General features: G+C 41.6%; 1 protein-coding gene across 1 annotated transcript in view; it reads right to left on the reverse strand.

Annotated features, from left to right (window-relative positions):
- Positions 1–20,134, reverse strand: part of cbx6b (chromobox homolog 6b) — a 33,368-nt gene extending 13,234 nt beyond the window's left edge. Inside the window, exons 1-7 of the mRNA XM_036590482.1 lie at positions 19,901–20,134; positions 19,116–19,159; positions 18,959–19,024; positions 16,866–16,932; positions 14,944–16,187; positions 11,726–11,891; positions 288–1,013 (exon numbers count right to left, since the gene is read on the reverse strand). Of these exons, the coding sequence (XP_036446375.1) occupies positions 288–1,013; positions 11,726–11,891; positions 14,944–16,187; positions 16,866–16,932; positions 18,959–19,024; positions 19,116–19,159; positions 19,901–19,969 (2,382 nt within the window). The 5' untranslated portion in view covers positions 19,970–20,134. The remainder of the gene's footprint in view (positions 1–287; positions 1,014–11,725; positions 11,892–14,943; positions 16,188–16,865; positions 16,933–18,958; positions 19,025–19,115; positions 19,160–19,900) is intronic.
- Between the last annotated feature and the right edge of the window lie 143 nt (positions 20,135–20,277).

The raw sequence follows: 20,277 nt of genomic DNA on the forward strand, positions 1-20,277 counted from the left end.
ATAGGTGTACAATGAACACTGAATTCAATTATAGCATTACATCTGTGCTCAGCTGGACCTTGAGGTGGTCTCCAGCGCTTGGCTTGAGACAAATGTGTGATTCATGTCTATGTAATAAATTACACCAACATAAATTTGTCTTATCTCTTTTACATTTGGCAGTAATTGTGCTGCTGTAATATTTCATTCCTGTTGAGATGATGCACACATTTGAATCAAGTCAATTCACTGAATTACTTTTTTTCAGTGACTTTTATTCAACCTTGCACAAACAGGTTGCTCCTCACCTCCAGTCTCTCTATCCTCTCCTTCATGTGCAGTATGGCTCTCTCCAGCTCCTCTACTGCTCCTGCTCGCCCCTCGTCCCCCATCATGCCCCTCTCCCTCTCCCTCTCCTCCTGCACCACTCCTCCTCCTCCGGTCCCCTCGCACTCCGCCAGTTTCCCCGTCAGTTCCCGGATGGTCCTGCGGTCGGCTCGGATCTCCTCCTGCTGTCTCTGGGCGGTGTGTCGGAGCTCCTCGGCGGCGGCGCGCAGGGACCCCCACTCCCCCTCCTCATCCTCCTGCTGCTGGTCCGCCTGAACAGCCTTTGGATCGCACTGGCCCGGCGGCACAGGCGTGCACAGCAGGCGGCTGTAGATGACCCTCTGCTCGCTGCCCGCGCCGCCCACGCCCCCGGTCAGCCCGTAGAAGGTGGGCGCCTCGGGGCCACCCGGAGCCTCCGTGGCGTGGAGAGCGTCCAGAGCGCCGGCCCTGGCCACCGAGCCCGGGGAGAAAGGAGCCGGAGAGGAGGAGCGGTTCTGGGTGAGCGGGGGAGCCGCAGGAGACCCGCTGTGAACCGCGGCGATGATGCAGATTACAGCGCCGATAAAAGCCACCATCCCGGCGGCCAGAATGACTACGATGAACTTCAGGGTGGCGGTTGGAGCAAGCGATAAAGACGAGAAAAAAGAGAAAGAAAACGGGAGACTTACAGCTTTCTGAAACGAAAAAACGTGAGAGTGGAAAGCTGTCTAAAACGAAAAACACTGAACGCGAACGAAATAGAAGATAAGTAAAAAGAACGTGAGACTGAAAGCTGTACAGAAAGAAAACAAAAACGACACACTGACAGCTTTCTCAAACAAAGAAAAACGCACTAAAAAAAACGTGAAGGCTAAAACGAAAAAAACAGCAAAAAAGACGACAGAAGATCAACGAAACCTTCAGTCTTTAACTACACGCCCACAGTGACAGAGATAACAGGTTAGACAGAGCTCCTCTGATGCTGCCGCTGAAGTGTTTTCCTGTCCCACAGAACAGCGCCCCCTGTCCGCGCTCGGGGAGCTGTCTCTACTGTGGGGAGAGCGAGCAGAGCCGGTGGGACTAAAGAGGTGGGCGGGCTAAAGGGGGAAGGGGGAAAAGTGGGCTGGCTCAGAGAGGCCCAATGGGAGCGCGAGTTTGTAGCCGCTTTGAGAAAGCTCCGCCCACATCCAGCTCAGCCTGCACGCGTGTGTTCAGTCAGTAGCTGATGGAAAAAATAAAGCGACCTCCAGAAATACGGGCCAAGACCTTGAAGGTCTGTTGTGGACCTGGAAGGCTTTGCTTTGTGTTCTCTCACGTCATCCCGTATTATTAGAGTAAATCCATGAGGGAATAAACATAAATAGCCTACAAAATTATTGACCACCATGTGTGTAGTTATTTGCACCCCCTTCCTTTCCCATGATATCTTACTTCACTTTATTTGTTTATTTAACAGGGACAAAACACATCAGTCAACAGCATTATTTCATAATGTAAATGTGCTGATCATTTTCAAAGCACATTAGACTGACCACACATATCATGCAATTTAACACTTGATTTGTTTGGATATTCAAAACACTTTTGGTTGAAGAATATATTTGTATTGATTATTATTATTATTATTATTATTATTTTCTTGGGTGTTAATAAACAGGTTGCCATTGGTTTATCTGATACAATAAGCAACTACAATAGTTCTAGTGTTGTATAATAATAGTGCAATACTGTGAAATTGGTTTTGAATAAAACATAGGAGAGGCCATTATTTCTGCCATGAGAAGTGCTTTGTTACTGACACCAGCAGAAAAGACACATGAAAAACAGCTGGGGTTAGCAGGCAAGTCATTTCTAGCCATACACCTTCTCTTGGCAGTATGTATACACACTTTAAACTAAGAAACAGCAACATTACACAGTAACATTTAAGGTCCCTTTTGTGGAGGGGGCAGGACATGAGTCATAGCTCTGCATACCCTGCCTCCAAAGCCCCTACTTGAAACATTGAGCATAGCGCTGTGTTCCTCGCCCTGATGTCTCTTTGGGGAGGATGAGCTCCACTGGCGATGGCTGTTCGAAGGCCAGCAGGTTTAATGAGCTGTACCTGCCACCTCAGTTCCTCTGGCTATAGCATGTTCAGGAAACACTCCTTTACCAGCTACTCCTGCACAGCCCTCTGGAATGCTGGATATGCCTGCTGAACCATCGTGCTCAGCTCCGCCACCAGTACACTTATCCACTCTCTCTCTCAGTGCCTGGAGAGCTGTGGTCAATGCCACTAGGTCACCTGGAGCTTCCACTTGCAGCTGTGCTGATTATGGCCCCCAGGCACTCTTGCAGTTGTAGTGAGGGAGGCAGATGTGTCCAGCTTCTTCTCACTGGGCTTCAGCTGGACTCCATCACCGAGCCTTGTTGAGCTGTTTCTTTCACTGTCTCTGAGCTTTGCTGTCTTTTCCACCATCTTTTATTCTTTGCCATACACCTGTAAGTTTGTTGAAGTCCCATTCCACTGCTTGCCACTTGGCAGCATTATCCCACTTCTGACACCACTGTGGTGTAAATAGAATGCAAAGATATGCAAATCATGTAAATCATATTCTTAAAGGAAAATTTTAAAGTTTTTTTTAGCATTACACAATTTTACCAGCCTTTTGTTGGCCCCATCCCAACTTTTTTGGAATGTGTTGTTGGCATCAAATTCAAATTTATTTTTCAATAAACATTAAAATTTCTCAGGTTCAACATTTGATATGTTGTCTTTGTACTATTTACAATGAAATATAGGGTTTAAATGATCTGCACATCATTGCATTTTGTTTTTATTTACTCTTTGCACAGCATCCCAACTTTTTTGGAAGTGGGGTTGTAGAATAAGATATGGGAGAGACCATTATTTCTGTCACAAGAAATGCTCTTTTATTGACACCAACAGAGAAGGCACATAAAAAAACAGTCAGGGGTAGCAGGCATGTCAAACTAAAGAACAACAACATTAACAACATTGAATAACAGTATTTAACGTCCCTTTGACAGAGGGGGCAGTGTGTGGTACAGCTCCTCATACCACGGCTCCAAAGCCTCTTCTTGAAACGTGGAATGTGTGGCAGCCGCCACAATACTTTATTATAATATTCCTGTAGTTCTCTTACACTAGTCTAAATTATTACCCTGTAGTAAAGTAGTCATTTATATTCTTATAGGAATCCTGTACAAATTACTGCAGATCTTTTCATAACATCTTTCATTATTTGTTTATAATTTGTTTTCTCCATTTATTTATGCACCAGTTTCACTAAGATCCATGCTCTGCACACAGCAGTGTCATTAGCCAATAAAAGAAACTCCGATTTTTTTCTAAGCTTGCCAAAAATTCTGGAGAGCACTATACACACCCCAGGTTATAGCTATAAGTAATGCTTATGAAGGTTCATAAGCCAATGCTTTTCTGTATAGTCTAGAACTCAAAAGATTGCTATTCCATAACTGTAATGTCTTATAACATCCCTGACTTTAGGTCAGCAGCACTCTTCATTTGCCTTGGCCCACTGGACAAGAACTGGTCATAGGTCATGAATTACCTGTAAGTACAGTAAGAGTGATAACAAACTGACCACTGAGGACAACCACTGTGACCCAGATAAGTTTGAGCTCATGTCTGTGGCAACAGGCCCAGCAGGTTACTGTGCTAACCACTGACCCAAAGGCTCATGAACACATTCATATGTTTTTCACAGATGGTTTAAAAAGACACAGTCAAATCACACGCAGGGAGATGAGCTCCTGGATAACTGTGTCAGCTATATAGGCTCTTTCCTGTTCCGCACAGAATACAGTGATAAACAGAGCTCTGCTCAGCAGAGTTGAAGTGAGGTGAGTTTGTGGAACAGATGTGATGAGCTGGAAGAGTCAGAGGCAGCAGGACAGCTGTGTGTGTGTGTGTGTGTGTGTGTGTGTTTGTGTGCCCTTTTAACAAGCTGAAGTGGAACATCACTATCTGAACAGATACAGAGAGGGAGGGAGGGAGTGAGGGAGAGAAAAAGAGAAAGAGAGAGAGAGCTAGAGATAGATAAATGTTCAGCCAATTATGACCAGAAAGAAAGAGAGACACAGATAGATGGATAGATAGAGAGAGAGAGAGAGAGAGAGAGAGAGAGAGAGATGCTTAGCCTATTATTAGAAGACAGAGACAGAAAGAAAGAGTGAGAGACAGGGGGCAAGAGAGAGAGAATGAGAGTGTGAGAGATGGAGACATAGATGCTCAAATTATTGCCATACATAAAAAGGGAGAGAAGGACAGAGGTAGAGAAAGAGAGGTAGAAAGTGAAGGATAGAGAGAAATAACGAGATAGAGACAGCAAGAGAGATAGAGAGCCACTTATTACCAGATAGAGAGAGAGAGACACAGAGTTGGGAGGGGGGTAAGACAGAGAAAGAGAGAGTTTTTTCTGTCTCTCTCTCTCTTTAGAGAGAGATTAGCTCAGCATATCTCTCTCTCTCTCTGTAGAGAGATGCTGTGCCAATTATTACTAGATAGAAAGAAATTCTGAGAATGAGTGAGAACGAGAGAGAGAGAGAGAGAGATGCTCAGACAATTATTAAAAGGCAGAGAGATGCTTTTTTTTGTTGTTCAACATCATTCTCCGCTTTCCTGAGACCTGGTGCTGGGGGCTTATTTCCTCAATCTACAAGAGAGACAAATTGGACCCTAATAATATGCTGCTGGCTTATAGCAGTATTCGGATCTGTTAGAGAAGTACAGAGGTCAAAACAGGGCTCTGACAGTAAACCCACATAAATCTAAAGTCACGATGTTCCATAAGAAAGTCAGATCTCAGGGAAGGAGATGTGTTAAATTTAGGGGACACCACCCTAGATCAAACACTTTCCTATCAATCAGGCAACAGTTTTTCAAGATTGATATTCCAACTAGAACCTGATCAAAGATCTTTGACAGTGTAATCCTCCCCATTGCACTGTATGGAAGTGAAGTCTGGGGCCCACTCAGGCATCATAACTATGCTAGATGGGACAAGCATCCCACTGAGGTCCTGCATGCAGAAGTTTGCAAAACGATTCCAAAGAATGTGAAGCACAGATGGATTCTCACCAAATACAGACTCAGTGACCACAGCCTGGCCACTGAGAAAGGCAGGTTCAAAAGGTTTTGGTTGCTCCAAGAGAAGAAAGCTTGTGTGGTCACAGCAGGAGAGGTGAGGTAGAGACAGAGGGGCACTTTATACTTAACTGCCCAAAATATAAATCTATCTGGAATAAATATTTTAAGCAATTTCAAAAACAGATACACAGCTTCAGGACATGGGCGGAAGGCAGGATACACCCTGGACAGGTCACCGGTCCATCGCAGGGCAGACAGACAGACAAACACAGTCACACACACACTCACACCTAGGGGCAATTCAGCATGTCCAATTGGCCTGACTGCATGTCTTTGGACCGTGGGAGGAAACCGGAGTAGCCGGAGGAAACCCACGCAGACACGGGGAGAACATGCAAACTCCACACAGAAAGGACCCTAGTCACCTGGCCGGGAATCGAACCCAGATATATATACATAATATATATATATATATATATATATATATATATATATATATATATATATATATATATATATATTTTCTTAATTACAGAGATGTATTGGATAATGTGTTATTGGATGTATTGGATACTAATTGATGTGTTCTCTTCTTTATTGTTATATTGTCATATATGTATCTCTTTTTCTTTAACTTCTATTATATAGATTACTGACGCAGTGTTTGACAACACAAATGTAATTTTGTCATGTCAATAAAGTAAACTTGACCTTAAAAGAGAGACGTCAGTACAGTGCAGCAGATGACCTGAGCACGCTGACTGTCTCAAAACTGAGATCCACCTTCATGAAGTACAGAATCAGTCGGCACCGTCTGGCCATAGAGACAGGCAGACACAAGAAGTCATGGCTACCCAAAGAACAGACTGTTCCAGCATTGCCAACAGAATAAGACTGAGAGAGCTGCACTTTCTCACTGAATGTACCAAATTCAATTAGATTCAAACAGAATTCTTTACTAAAATTACCCTCATATTTACTGTATTTATAATCGCCCCAATACAGAGAAGCTGCCATATGTTCTAGGTGAAGATAAAGAGTGCTACACACTAGCAGAGCATGTTTACACCTGCCACAGTCTGAGGGACTGTGCGTGACCACAACATGTCAGAGATGAAAGCCTACAAGCACAAATTTTATTGTTTTTATTGTTGTCATCATCATTATTCTTTCTATACTATATTTTTCTATGCAATAAAGCAACTTTGAATTGAACTGAATTATCACCAGAGAGAGAGAGAGAGAGAGAGAGAGAGAGAGAGAGAGAGAGAGAGAGAGAGAGAGAGAGGTTTTTCTCTCTATGTTGGCTCAGCATCTCTCTCTGTTTCTCTTTTTCTCTCTCTTACTCTCTCTGGTAATAACTGTGTTCTAACCATTTCTCTCTGTCTCTCACTGTCTCTAATCTCCTTCGTTCTCTCTCTCTTTCTCTGCCACTCACTATCAAATCAAATATGCTTTACTGGCATGGCAGGATATGAGACCTCCGTCACCCAAGCTGTACAATACATGCGACACTGAGTTATGATTAAAATAGAAATGAATAAAAGAGGTTCATAAGGATAAACAATTAAAACAAAGCTATAAAGTTTGAGGTTTAGACATGATAATATATATAAGCATAAAATGGACATGTAACAAAAATAATAATAATAATTCTACTACTAATAATGATAAATAAAACAAACAATAGGGTTCAAATGAAAAAATAAGTAGTACATCTGAATATCAGGAATCTGAAATATCGATTACATAACATGCTCTCTCGTTCTCTTTGTCTCTCTCTCTCTCATTTGTCTCATTCTCTCTCTGTCTCTGTCTCTCTCTCTCTTTCTGGTAACAATTTGCTCAGCATCTCTCTATATATAAAGAAATAGAGATGCTGAGCCCATCTCTCTCTATAAACAGACAGACATAGAGAGAGACAGTGAGAGAGAGAGAGAGAGAGAGAGAGAGAGAGAGAGAGAGACATGCTGAGCCAGTTATTAGAGAGCTAGAGAGAGAGATGTTGAGCCAATTATTACCAGAGAGAAATAGAGCAAGAAACAGAGAGAGTGAGTGTGTGAGTGAGTGAGATAGAGAGAGAGAGAGAGAGAAAAAAAAAGAGAGAGAGAGAAAAAAAAAGAGAAAGAGAGAGAGAGAGAGAGAGAGAGAGAGAGAGAGAGAGACATGCTGAGCAGACAGAGAGAGAGAGAGAGAGACACCCACCCACCTGTTTAAGTTAGGAGCTGGTTATAAAGCTGTAACTGATCAGTACTAATGTAGAGTATTGAGACGGTGTGAATTGGGACACGCTGCGTGTTAATGAAGTGGGTCAGCAGTTCTGTAGGTCTGCTCATTTACTGACACACATCACATTCTTTTTCAGTCTCTGCTGAGAGATACTTATTCATCACCACATCACACGCAACCCAGTTTAAGGGAAACTGGAGCTCTCAGCGCTGAGAGTCTATTTTCAGACAAACTGCTCTATCCACTACTACAAAGCATAGATTACACCAGTCACAAATATACTGAATTGCACCCTGCAGGCTAATGTAACAAGTTGCCTGAATACATTTTTGTTCCAACAGAAGAGGCAAAACATGGACATTTCCACCCTGCTGCGGAACTCTTTTCATCTATCACATTCTTAAAATTATTAAAGCATTTTTGGTGCTACAGCCTGGATTTCTCTCTGATCTGAAAGAATAGGAAGAACAAGAAGGCTTCCTTGTTTGCATACAAGCATCTGCATGACATTAACATTCAACTGGCAGGAAGAAACGATGCACAGCCTGAGGCCTGTTGTGTTTACGTCTATTCTAGTGGGTCAGTACTGCCCTCTAGTGTAGAGCTAAAACCAGGCCTATGGGACACAGAGCTGTTGAAAACCATTGGTGGAGGAACTGAAGCCTGTGAGTAAAAACAGAAGAATGAATCTACGATACATACACAACATGACCAACAGTCCAGACACCCCTTTTTAATGAGTGGATTCAGATACGTTTAGGTGCACAGTCAATCACATGCACACAATCACAGCTTGTACAATCTCAATAGAAAACCACTGACAACTGTACAGGACCCTCTGGTGCAGCTGCACCATCATGGCCAAAGCTAAACAAAACGCTAGAGGAGTATAAAGCCCTCCAGAATTGGGCTGTATGGCAATAGAACTGTGTTCTCTGGAGCAATGGCGCTTCATCCAGTACCTTTGGGCTGAGTCGGAGAGGCGTTTGTGATCCAAAACTAATCACCCAACATCAGTACCTGACCTCACTAATGCTCTTGTGGCTGAATGCAATGGCATTCTTCAATGGCAGGAGTGACCAGTCTTATCACCCAAGGGCCAGTGTAATCAGGAGCATGGCTGCATCTCACGTCACATACTACTACTCTGTACAGTCACATGCAAAAGTTTGGGCAATTTTGGTCAAATTAAATTTTGATTAGATCCAAAACTAATCACCCAACATCAGTACCTGACCTCACTAATGCTCTTGTGGCTGAATGCAATCAAATCCAAAGTCCACAGCAATGTTACAACACTTAGTGTGAGGCCTTTCCAGAAGAGTAGAGGCTGTTGCTGCAAAAGGGGATTAATACTCTTGATTTCAGAAGAAGCACTGGTTAATCAGGTGTCTATAAACTTCTGGACATGTAGTTTACACTGGAAAGCTTTGCGGCTCTGTACGATTCCAGCATGTTAGAAGCAGGTAGGAACTAAACTCTGCTTGAAAGTAGGCCACTGGCGGTGACCACGGTGTAGAACATTTACATTATGTGGCGCTTCTCTAAACTTCAAAAAGGTAGATCACACTCACACCTCTCATTCACAATCAATGGAGTTATAAAACGACTTAAGTTTGAAAGAAGGACCACGCACAACACCACCCCCCTCTACATTCTACGACCGATAACTTCCTGCTGTCTCTTGCTGAGGGACGGGGAGGTCCAGCTTTCTCGATTTCAGTAAGCCACCCAGAACTTCTGCCCAAGCTTCTCAGAGTTCCTTCTACTGTCCCCAGGCCAAGTTCTGGTGTGGCCCAAATGTGCGACACGTTCTTTAAAGAACCATCCACTGAAAGGTTCTTCAATGGCAGGAGTGACCAGTCTTATCACCCAAGGGCCAGTGTAATCATGAGCATGGCTGCATCTCACGTCACATACTACTACTCTGTACAGTCACATGCAAAAGTTTGGGCAATTTTGGTCAAATTAAATTTTGTTGATTTTTTGAAGTGAAAATAACATTTTAAATGCACAATTACTGTTTATAAGCTTAATTTAACATACTGGAAAAAATAAAACACAGGAGAGCAAAGGTTTTAGATTTAATGTTTCAGATTTTATTTTTTTGCAACATCTTAAACATAGCAAATAGAAGTTGTGCATTAAAATTCGCAAAATGCCATATTTCAGTTTGTTCCCTGTAGAGGATGGTTTAACTTACCGTCAATTTGAAAATCAACTAAATGTAATTTGACTGGAGGTATTCAAACTTTTACATATAACTGTACTACACAGTTTGCTTTGAAGCCCCTGTAGTTACTGAGTAATAAGCATTAGTATGTAATAAGCCTGGGGTTTTAAGGGGGTAAATCTGTTGGATCAAATGAGTGCCTTAAGTCATCCAAATACACAAAAAACACTAATTTGGAATGTGGAGATTGTTGTGAACATTGAAATTAAACATATTGCAAGTTCAATATTGCCACAACAGCTAACAATATATTATGCAGGTCTCAAGTGAACAGGTTAAGCTCTAGACGTAATGCCAAGATTCCTTTAACAGACTGAAAAAGGTCATGTAATTAACATAAAAGACCATCTCTCACCATTTTAATTTTTAAAAATCCAGATAATTAGAGTAATAACTACGGTGAAATCCCACTGAACTGAACACCTATATAGAAACATGCATTATGGGAAATACCAAACCAACAGCAATACTGATGACTCCCATACACAGTCAGGGTTCAGAAAATGCATCTGTAAAGGTGGTGATTCAATTGCACTGATTCTGAAATGTAAGACTGGCTGCCTTGTGCCACGTTAAAAAAGCATTTCTGGGTGAAACACTCCTTATAACTTCAGAATGAATGGGTGGGGTTAAACTGCCGTAGACTGAAAAGACAGATATACATATAAATGTCTTGATTTGTGTGACATCACAAACACACTGGTTCATTTGCAAAAAAACACAAACAAGCATTTATTCAAACTTTTTCCAAGCTATCCTAAGCCTACTACTTCAGATCGGTAAAAAAGTTGATGTTTTTTTTGCCAGACAATAAAAAAACTGTACAGAATACACAATCAAGAAAGCCTCTTTTCTGCCATTATAAAATCAACCTTTAAATTATTATAAAAATCATTATTTATAGCACAAAAATGGTATCATCAGTCCAACCTCATTATTCAGAGGCTCCAGAGGCTTTTCAGGAGAGGTACGACAGCAACATTCGCAACAGAAAGAACACCAAGACCTACACAGATATAGACTGATTTCAAAAATACCTCCGAGTGTACAATTCAGTCAGCATTAATACTGCAGCACTATAAATAGATAAGGCAGAACAGAACATTATAGATCAAATTTAACCTCTTAATGTCCCTCTATGGCCTCTGACTCTCTCTCTCTCACACACATATGCATGCACACACACTCGTTCAGTTTACAGAGATGCCATAACTAAGCTGTGTAGTTTAGACAGGGCGATACTCAGCCTTGATGGAAGCGCCCCATTTGAAAAATTAAACATAAGAACAGAGCTCTTGACATACACAGTGAGATGGTGTTGCCTTAAATGCACCACCGCACGGTAGCACATATGCAGAATTTGTTTGAAAATGGGCACGCAACCCTGTGATCTCATAAGAAAGTGACCGTTACACTATAACAAAATACATTTCACAGATTGTAGTCCAGACTTTGTGTCCATACACTGCTGTAAAAGTGTGATGTGAACGTTTTTGAGGCCAGTTCATCTTGAGCAGTCTGTTGATGATTTTTTTAAGCCACGCAGAATCATGCCAGCAAACTGTCTTTGCATGATTAAATAAATTAAAACAACAAAAGTATCACAATAATACGTTTCTTCTTTAAATAAGAATCAATGCACACTGCCAAGTTAAACATATTAAGTGCAGTAAATTTCAACAGATTAGCAAGTTAAAATGAACAAGCGAACAAAAAAACATCATTAATATGGCTGTCATGCACATAAATCAACTATCAATCAGATAAAGCTTGCAATCTGTGCGAGACATCATAACGTAAGAGTCAAAAAAGTTGCTATTCCTGGGGATTTAATCTTGAGCGGAGACCTAGGAATTACAAACCGCTGTGTTTGGGTTGATGGGCTGGGTGTGGGGGACTCTCCTGGCGGGGATTTGGGCATGAAGGCTTCTTTCAGTGTCTGCCTGCGGGTGTTGGTGTAAGGGGGGATTACTGGAGCTCTTGGCCAGCTTAGCCTCAGGGGATGGAGCTGGCACTAATGCTAGAGGTCTGGCAACAGGAGCACAAGCTAAGGCCAAGATGTCACAGACAGTGCCAGTTCGGCACCCAAGCTTGCAGCACCAAATAGTTCTTAAAAGCCCATTTGAGAAAAAGTAAAAGAAACTGACTCGCTAATAAGTGCATGGCTATGCCAGAGAGAAGTGCTAAGCTGGTGGAATCCTCTAATTCCAGTGCTGGAGGGCTGATGTGCAGCACAGTTCAGTGGTTTCCCTGCTCAAACACATCTACCAAACCTGGCAATTAAAAGATAAGTTAAACCAGGAGATTTTAAGCAATGAAATCACCAAAATAGACACCAACCCTTCAAGCCTAAAACTAGAGACCCCTCTTTTATGACTATCTATCTGGACCTACATACTGTCACTGTAGTCATTTTGTAAACAAGTGCATTTACAATACAAAAAATATTTTACAACCCTCAAATGTAACCATCCATAAAGTTCCAAAGTCCACTGCAAACTAACCAGCTCCTCATACGCAATCAAATCAAAGCCTGACACATGCTCATATTTAACCCCTTAAACTGGAAAGGACTGTATTTCCTCATGCTTACAATTACATAACTTACATATTTGTTCCATAATTCTATTTATAGTAGTTACTGAATAATTGTCCCAAAATGGTTCAAAACATAAAGTCATTACCAAATAAGTCTGCATGGATTTTACAATGTCCTTCAATGGCATTAAATGCAGTATATGCTCACTTGCAAATGTAAAATTAAACATAAATGTTTGGTGTAGTATTACTGGCTATATTCCACTATAAAGTAAACAGAATTCTCCAGTAATGTTTGTGTATTCTGCATATTATTTTGGTAACAGCTCAAAACGCATGGAGAAGAATGCCTACGGCCAATTTAATAACAGCAGCTTAGCTAGCATCACATTGAAGAATGAGGAGGGCCATCCTACACACCCAGAAAGAGCGAGGACAATTATGTTCTCTGGGATTCTCAGTCATGAATGGCTGTGTCACTGTAACCTCCCTATGATAGGGTCAACGCTTGTGCCACTTGGAGCAACCCAGCATAGTTTTCAAGGTAACTGTAAAAAAAACAACAGTTTCTTAAACAATCATTAATAAATGAAGTTGTTGTCAGGTCAGAGACTTACACCCCTATCTAAAGCCTGCAGTTTAAGGGATTAAACAAGTGATCACTGTCAGTAATCGCCCAGAAGAAATAACTGTTACAGACCATATTTTAAGATGTTCTCTACTTCTCATCATAGCCATAACTACCCAGTAGGTCAAAGCATGAGATGATCTCAGCTCTGCACTATGTGTGACTTCTCTGTAAGACTCAATAACTCATTCCATGTCATGACTGTCCTCCCCTCTTTGCTTCCTGTTTTTAACCATGTTGGTTTAACCATGTGTGGCCCAAGGGTTTAGAGCTTGTCTTTAATTAAAGTTGAACTGGAGGGTACGACACTTCTATCAGCATGGGAAGAAGATCAAAACCCTTTTCTCTTTATGGCTGCCACATGGCGGCTAGCACTGCTCGTCTCGGAGGAATACGCAGAGTCTGCCTTCAAATGCCCCATGCTGAGCTCTCATACTCTCTAATGTGCACTGAGGGAAACGGACAACATGGGCGATTGCAGAGCTGGTAATGTGACTCGCCAGGTCTAGGTAGGTCTCTAAAAATCACATGCTGAGGATACATTGAGAACATGTAGTGGATTCTCGAGTGGTTGACCTGTAGTCTGATTTGCAGGGGAAAATATGTTATCATGCTACCCTCAGTGGAGATTAACCCTTAGAAGTTGCAGTTAGTGCAATAATAGAATCATATTGTATTTGTATGCTCTCGTTGAAACAAGCAGTGAAATACTGTTAAAAGTGCAGATACTAAACTAACGATTCATTGCACATGTGTGTTCATAAGTAGAAAAGGAGGTATTTTATTATGATATGAATAAGATGAAGTTACTGCATGCAGGTTTTGGAGAAAGTAAAAACATCCCTCTTTGCCATGTTTAGATTTTTGACAGTGAAACAAATGAAAAAAAAAAAACTGGAAGCTGGAATTAAATAAGCAAAATAAACAGGCAATATGTAATTACATTTGAACTGTATAGCAAAATGAAAGGACTAACTTCTAAGGGTTAATTTCACTAGAGAGAACATCGATGTGCGCCATCAGATAAGACAAGTTCTAAATATATTAAAGAATGCAAGTGCTTAAAATGCATTTAGTCCTGGTCTTCCTAGATGAAGTCAGACTACAGCTCAGTCAAGTAGCCAAGCTTGTTTTCTTCATCAGGAGGATTCAACAGAATATAGCTTGAATATTCTCAGCCCACATAAGCCTTTTTCTAAACAGAGAATGCTTGTAACACCCCTGCTGAAACTGTCCCGCTCCTCTATAGATGTGTATTCCAAGAGTGCACCTTTAAATGCATGGCTGGGCGAAAAGCCCCATGAGAAAGACAGAGATAAGCTCATTATTATTACAGTGCCATAAAAGTGTTAGGTGCTTTCAGGCAGTTGATCATTACACCAGAGGCTCCATTAGCAACGTCAGCCAAACACGCCTAAATAACTCTGTATACATCTTCACGTGCTGCTCACGTTTGATAACAGGTATCGAGGCCATATAAAGCAAAGGAAGAAACACCACAGCCACCATATCATGAAAAATGCATTCATCTCCAGGCTGTGGATATCGCAGATGTTGAGGGGTCAATATTAACTGCTGATGTAGGCCAAATAGCTGAGGCAGGCCAGCTAGTGTGCCTTGCTTCTGCTTCCCTGTGGCTAATATTAAGGCTCTGCTGTTTACTGAGAGTATAATCAGTCTGAGATTTGATCTTGCATTGTGTAAAACATGTTAAGGACAAAAGCCCCTTTCAGCATTCTATCATTTCTCTGCAAGGCAACGTCATAGTACTCTAAAGGGAGCTACTGGTGAGACAGAGCATGAAACATGGAAAAATGCAGCAACTGGACATAAGGAATATGAACCAAATACATCTCCTTGGTAAAAGGCAGTATCTGTGGCACCTGTGTTCATATGGTTTGTTTAGGTTGTCATGGTTGGGGTTTTGTCTTATTTGAAGCAGAAAAATGATTAGCATAGCATGGAGAAGAGGCTGATGGCGGTAGTCCATGAGGATGGCAAAACTCTTTGATAGTGACGGTGAGGAGGTTAGTTGTAACGTCCGTGACAACCACATTGGCACATCGTGCGGCCATCTCTGGATGCCAGTCCAGTTCCTCCTCTTCTTCAGAGGCCTCCTCAGACACTGGAATCTCTGGAAGCTTGGGTTGTTGATGACGACAGAAATGATGGTGGCGCTTGGCTCGCCTGTCGCTTCCGTGAGGAACTGAGAGGTCAAGGATGTGCTCGTTGTCTTCAGATGAGGATGACGATGAGGATGATGAGGAGAACATGGGAGAGGAAGGTAGTACAGATTGGGCTGCAGACGAATTGGGTTTTAAGTCTGTTAGTTGATTGCTGGGCTTTGAAGGGGGCAAAATGGCAGGATTTACCTCAGACGACTGGTGAGCTAATGAAGGTTGGTGGGACTGTGCTGAAGACGTGAGATGGCTTTCGCTGTCCGATACTTCAGAGCTGGAAGCCGACTGAGGAGGCTCGCCAAGTGCTTTAGGTACATCAGAGGTCATAAGTTTTGAACTCTGAGACAAGGACTGCAAAGACGAGGATTTGCTGCCTGGTTTGTGACCACTCTGCTCTACCTTCGGCTGATTCCCAGAAGGGTCCATTGAATGAGCCTCAAACGCTTTTCCAAAAACTGAAAATCCGGCACCAGACACTGGAAGCGGCAGCCCTCTATATGAGACATCTCCAAACCTCCTGCTCTTCCCAATAACTCTATTTCGAGACGGAACCTTCTGCCGCCCAACATGGGACTGGTGAGCGGTGCTCGGAGTCCTTCGGTTATTGGCTGCCCCGCTGTTCCCAGCCTTGTCAATCACTTTGAGATTCAAGATTACCCGCCCCTTCTTGACCTCACGAGGTTTCACTTTCCGGTTCAGAATGCGGACTGTCTCAGAGAAGGGGCTGAGTGAGTGACCGACTGACTGGGCTAAAGGATCTGGGCGAGGCAAGGGTCGTCGTGACATGCGATGACAGCGGTGTATATCCTTCTTCAGTTTTGGCTGGGCTGCTCCAGACTGCAGCTTAGCGTTGGACGGGCAACTAGGGGGGTATGAGGGTGTGGGAAGGGGTGGTAGCGGAGGTTTGGAGGATGGCTGGGGTCGAGTGTGTTTGAACTCAGGAACTCGGGGGGCGCCATCTGAAGCCTGTGCTCTTGACTGGGAAAAAAATAACAAAGACACAGAGTAGAAATAGAGTAAATGGGCCATTCTGACTAAATTTTACATTAAATGTATGAGAATATATAGGAATTCAGAGAAATAGGGTCAAAGGATGCTACCATATGATTTAGCACATACAGTACCGTGCAGAAATCAGAGACCAGCCTCTGCTTATATCATTTCAGTCAAAATGGCAACTAAGTACAAATTACTCATTTTTCAGAATCAGGAAAAAAGCAGAAAACACATTTTAACAGAAAATTACACAAAGCCTCAACAACTAAATATACTGTCAATTTTGTCAGTGTTTAGTTTGTCCATTCTTTTCAGTAGACTGGCTTTATTTTTTCACATCTCCAAAGTTGAAGTTTTTAGATCTGAAGCAAGAGTAGATCTTGATTCTCTCAAATATAAAAGTTTTAAGCACTGTTTATCTGATGGTGCAGTTTTAGTGGTCTACAATGTCTTGCATTATTGTGAGTCCCATTTTCTGTATGACTTATGATAATTCAGTAATTAAACAAATGAAGGATGGTCTCTGACTTTTGCACTGTACTGTACAGTAATATCATTAGTCTGAAAGTGATGTACTAGGACAATTCACAGTTTTGAAGAAATCTGTGAACTATCCATGCATTGCACGTTTGATGTCACATACAAGCTGTATTGACCAACCTTTAGGAGAAGTGTTTTAGGCTTGGGTCCTCTCTTCTTTGGTCCGTAAAGCTCCTGTTCTCTCTCCCTGGTTGTAAAGACAAGATAGCACATCACAGAATCAGCTATTAACAACATCCTTCCTTTTAGTCTACAGCAGACATGTAATTATAAATTGTTCTAGACAAACACCTCAGCTAAAGAGTGCCAAGTAAAACCACACATGAAGGAATGTATGAAGTATGTGTTATGCCTGTAACTGGGCTGTGTATTTTTAGTTTTTAGTGTAAAAAAAAACTGGCAGCAGGGGTACTATCAAATCGAACTCTTGCCTATTTGTTGCTTATTTATGAGAGTAATCTTATGTGGCTCAAGACGACTGAGCACTTCCTGAGAGCATGCTTCACATTGGCAACTTCTAACTCATGCAGACCACTTCAAACACTCGAACACCAACGGCTACAACAGCACAATTCAAAACACCAGTGGTCACAGTTCATAGCATCTACACTGACTCACTTTCCTCTGTATGATGATTCTGCACTGTCTTGCACTATAAATGTCTTTTGGTGAGATCAGCAACTTATGCACAATGGGTACCTAACCTGGCTCACCTGCTTATTTCCACATGTATTTTTAACCCATATTCAGCAAATCGTGCGAGGCCTAATGTGAATATGAACATGAAGACTATAAAATGTTTTTCAAATACTAATACCATGATCATTATGTTCATATTTAAAGCAATATTAAAAAATGTCATGAAAAAACATGTTATGCAAATTATCGTTATTTCATTTTCTTTCATATGCAACATGATTTTCTTTTGCTTTGCCTTTATTTAACCAGTTCATTTGCACAATCGCTGTGATCTATGGTTAATTAAAAAATGTATACAACAAAAAAGATCGCTCTTAATTACAGGCTATACAAACTGAACCTTAGGTGTACATATACATACTCTGAATGGTAAAATTATAATATAGATTAAAGATAGATGAGATGTAGATGGCAAAGAAAGCTGAGCAGCATGTAATTTGCCAGTTGGTAGATTTAACAGACCCTCCCTCTCCTACGCTACGAATCAGACCCAGCTTAGCAAGCTGAGTTGGATGCTGTATCCTGAGATCCTGCTTGCTATATATATATATATATATATATGACAAATGTATGTATATATATATATATATGATGTATATATATATAAATGACAAAAAGTGCATTTTTAGATCTGCATAAATATATTTGCATTTATATCTATATGAATTTTATTAAATATCTTAAATATAGTTAGTGTTGTCAAAGATTTCAATTACCTATTTCAGTTATTAAAACTGTACTTGTCTGGTTGCACTATTTGACTTACCGGCTGTGCCACCTGACTTTTCACACTAACTTCAAATTAAACAGGCACCTACTTAGGCACCCGTTGAAACCTTTGTCCTAGAACTTGGGTTTATATTTAATTTTTTTCATAAAAATAAACATTATTATAATAATTACACAATGTCATGGTTTTCCTGAAGTCATACCACCTGACATGGTAAACTGAACCATTCTAACCATGACCCAAAAATTACATTTTTTCCAAAATTTGTGAAAGAGGTACTGGCATTGGCATTGCACCATGAAGGTCATTCAGGGTCTTCTTTATTATGCAACAGCCTGACCCCTCTTTCCTTAAGGCAAAAGTCCTTTGTTTTCACTGCTGCCTGACATTTGAGGAGGTAAGAACTTGCAACAGAAGTTTTTCAGTGAGTTGATTACTTTTAAAGTTGCCTTATTTTGCAACATGGTTTTTATTTTAAAGTTTTCAAACATAAAATGCCAAACAATTTTAAGTAACTAAATTACCTTTATCGGTAGTTTACTTAATGAACATATTTGGTTGGATGGTGTGTGTGTATATATGTGTGTGTATGGGGTAGAGGTAAGGACATAGGATAAGGCTCTGTAAAGCTCATGTGGTACTTTGTAACTCAATTTAAGTCACAATTATTACATTATTGTCTTACAATAATCAGAATAGAATGATCAGTTCATATTCCCACCTATACATGTGCTTACTATATGCTGGTGTACAAGGAAGTTCAGAGAGGAACATGAAAACTCACTTTTGCTCAAATGCTGCTACAAGGCGTTCATCAAGAATATTCTCCTCTGGCTCCCAAGTACTGTACCTGCAAGAACCACAAAAGAAGTGTAATTATTTTGGACTATTTTTCTCCCTTTTTACAACTGCATGATTCATAAAGCGATTCAACGACTTACTTTATAGCCCACCCTTTCCATTTCACTAAGTACTCCATTCGACCCTGGGATGAAAACAAAGGCACATGGTAAGGCACCAGATCAGTTACCTACATAGGAACAATAGTAGGCTAGAGCAATCGAGAAAACATGTAATTGCAAAATATGTGCACAGTGGTGAAGGTTATTACACACAGACTTCGCTGAATAAACATGTTTACTGTAGCTCAGTAACTATTCGGGCTACAGTTAAAAACAAACCTGCTCCTTCCACTACTGTTGACTGATGACAGCAGCCAACATTTCATATTCAGGCTCCAGGTGCTTTAAATAGGCTGACAACAAAGGATTCGATAAACAGAGTATCAATGAATATACAAGGTTATTTCACACTTCAGACGTAACCTGTCGTCTTTTCCTGAGCACAGACTGCTCTTTGTCAGAATTAGCAATTCGGGCAGACACAAAACAGCTGGCGCCGTCATACGAGCTAGCCAACCAGCCACCAAGCTAGCTTGCTAGCTATCAAGCTAACTTAGGTTACATCCCATCAATTCACTGTAAAATTCAAACACAGTGTGATAACAGTAAACAGGAACATCATTACTGTAATTAAACGTGTATCCAGATGTTTTAAGAGCCTGCAAGTGAGACACACATGTGAATATTTGTCAGGGTTTGCAAAGCGCGCTGGAAAACACCGAATTGTGACTGAATTCAGCTGAAGTTTAATCGTGAGGGAAAGTAGGCCGCAGCGAAATCAAACCAAACCGAGTGAGAAAAAAGCCTCCCCCTCTCAGGCTAACCTTGCGGACGCGCCGTTTCAGGATGGCCTCGGCGGCAAACACGCGGTCCCCGGCCGCGGACAGCTCCATGTTTCGGGACAGGAGAGGAGGATTTGGCCGGCGATGAGCTGAAGGAAGGAGGATCCCGCGTCTGGGGAGAAAGGAGCGACACAAGCACACACACAAACACACACTGAGGCTGGCCAGTAAGAGCAGCCCAAAGCAGTTCTCATATTCAGAGTAGTGCCCCCTCCAGTCGCGTCGGTGTTTTTTTTCCCCACCCGTACTGCGGCAGGCCCCGCCTCAACAGCTAGGATTGGTTAGCGGTGCCCCAATACCAGCGATCCGGCGGTTGACTATCCAATCCAAGAGCAGGAGGCGGGAGTTGTTCGGAGGTA

Source organism: Colossoma macropomum, unplaced genomic scaffold (genome assembly GCF_904425465.1).
Source record: "Colossoma macropomum unplaced genomic scaffold, Colossoma_macropomum, whole genome shotgun sequence".
In the NCBI taxonomy this organism is placed as follows: Eukaryota; Metazoa; Chordata; class Actinopteri; order Characiformes; family Serrasalmidae; genus Colossoma; species Colossoma macropomum.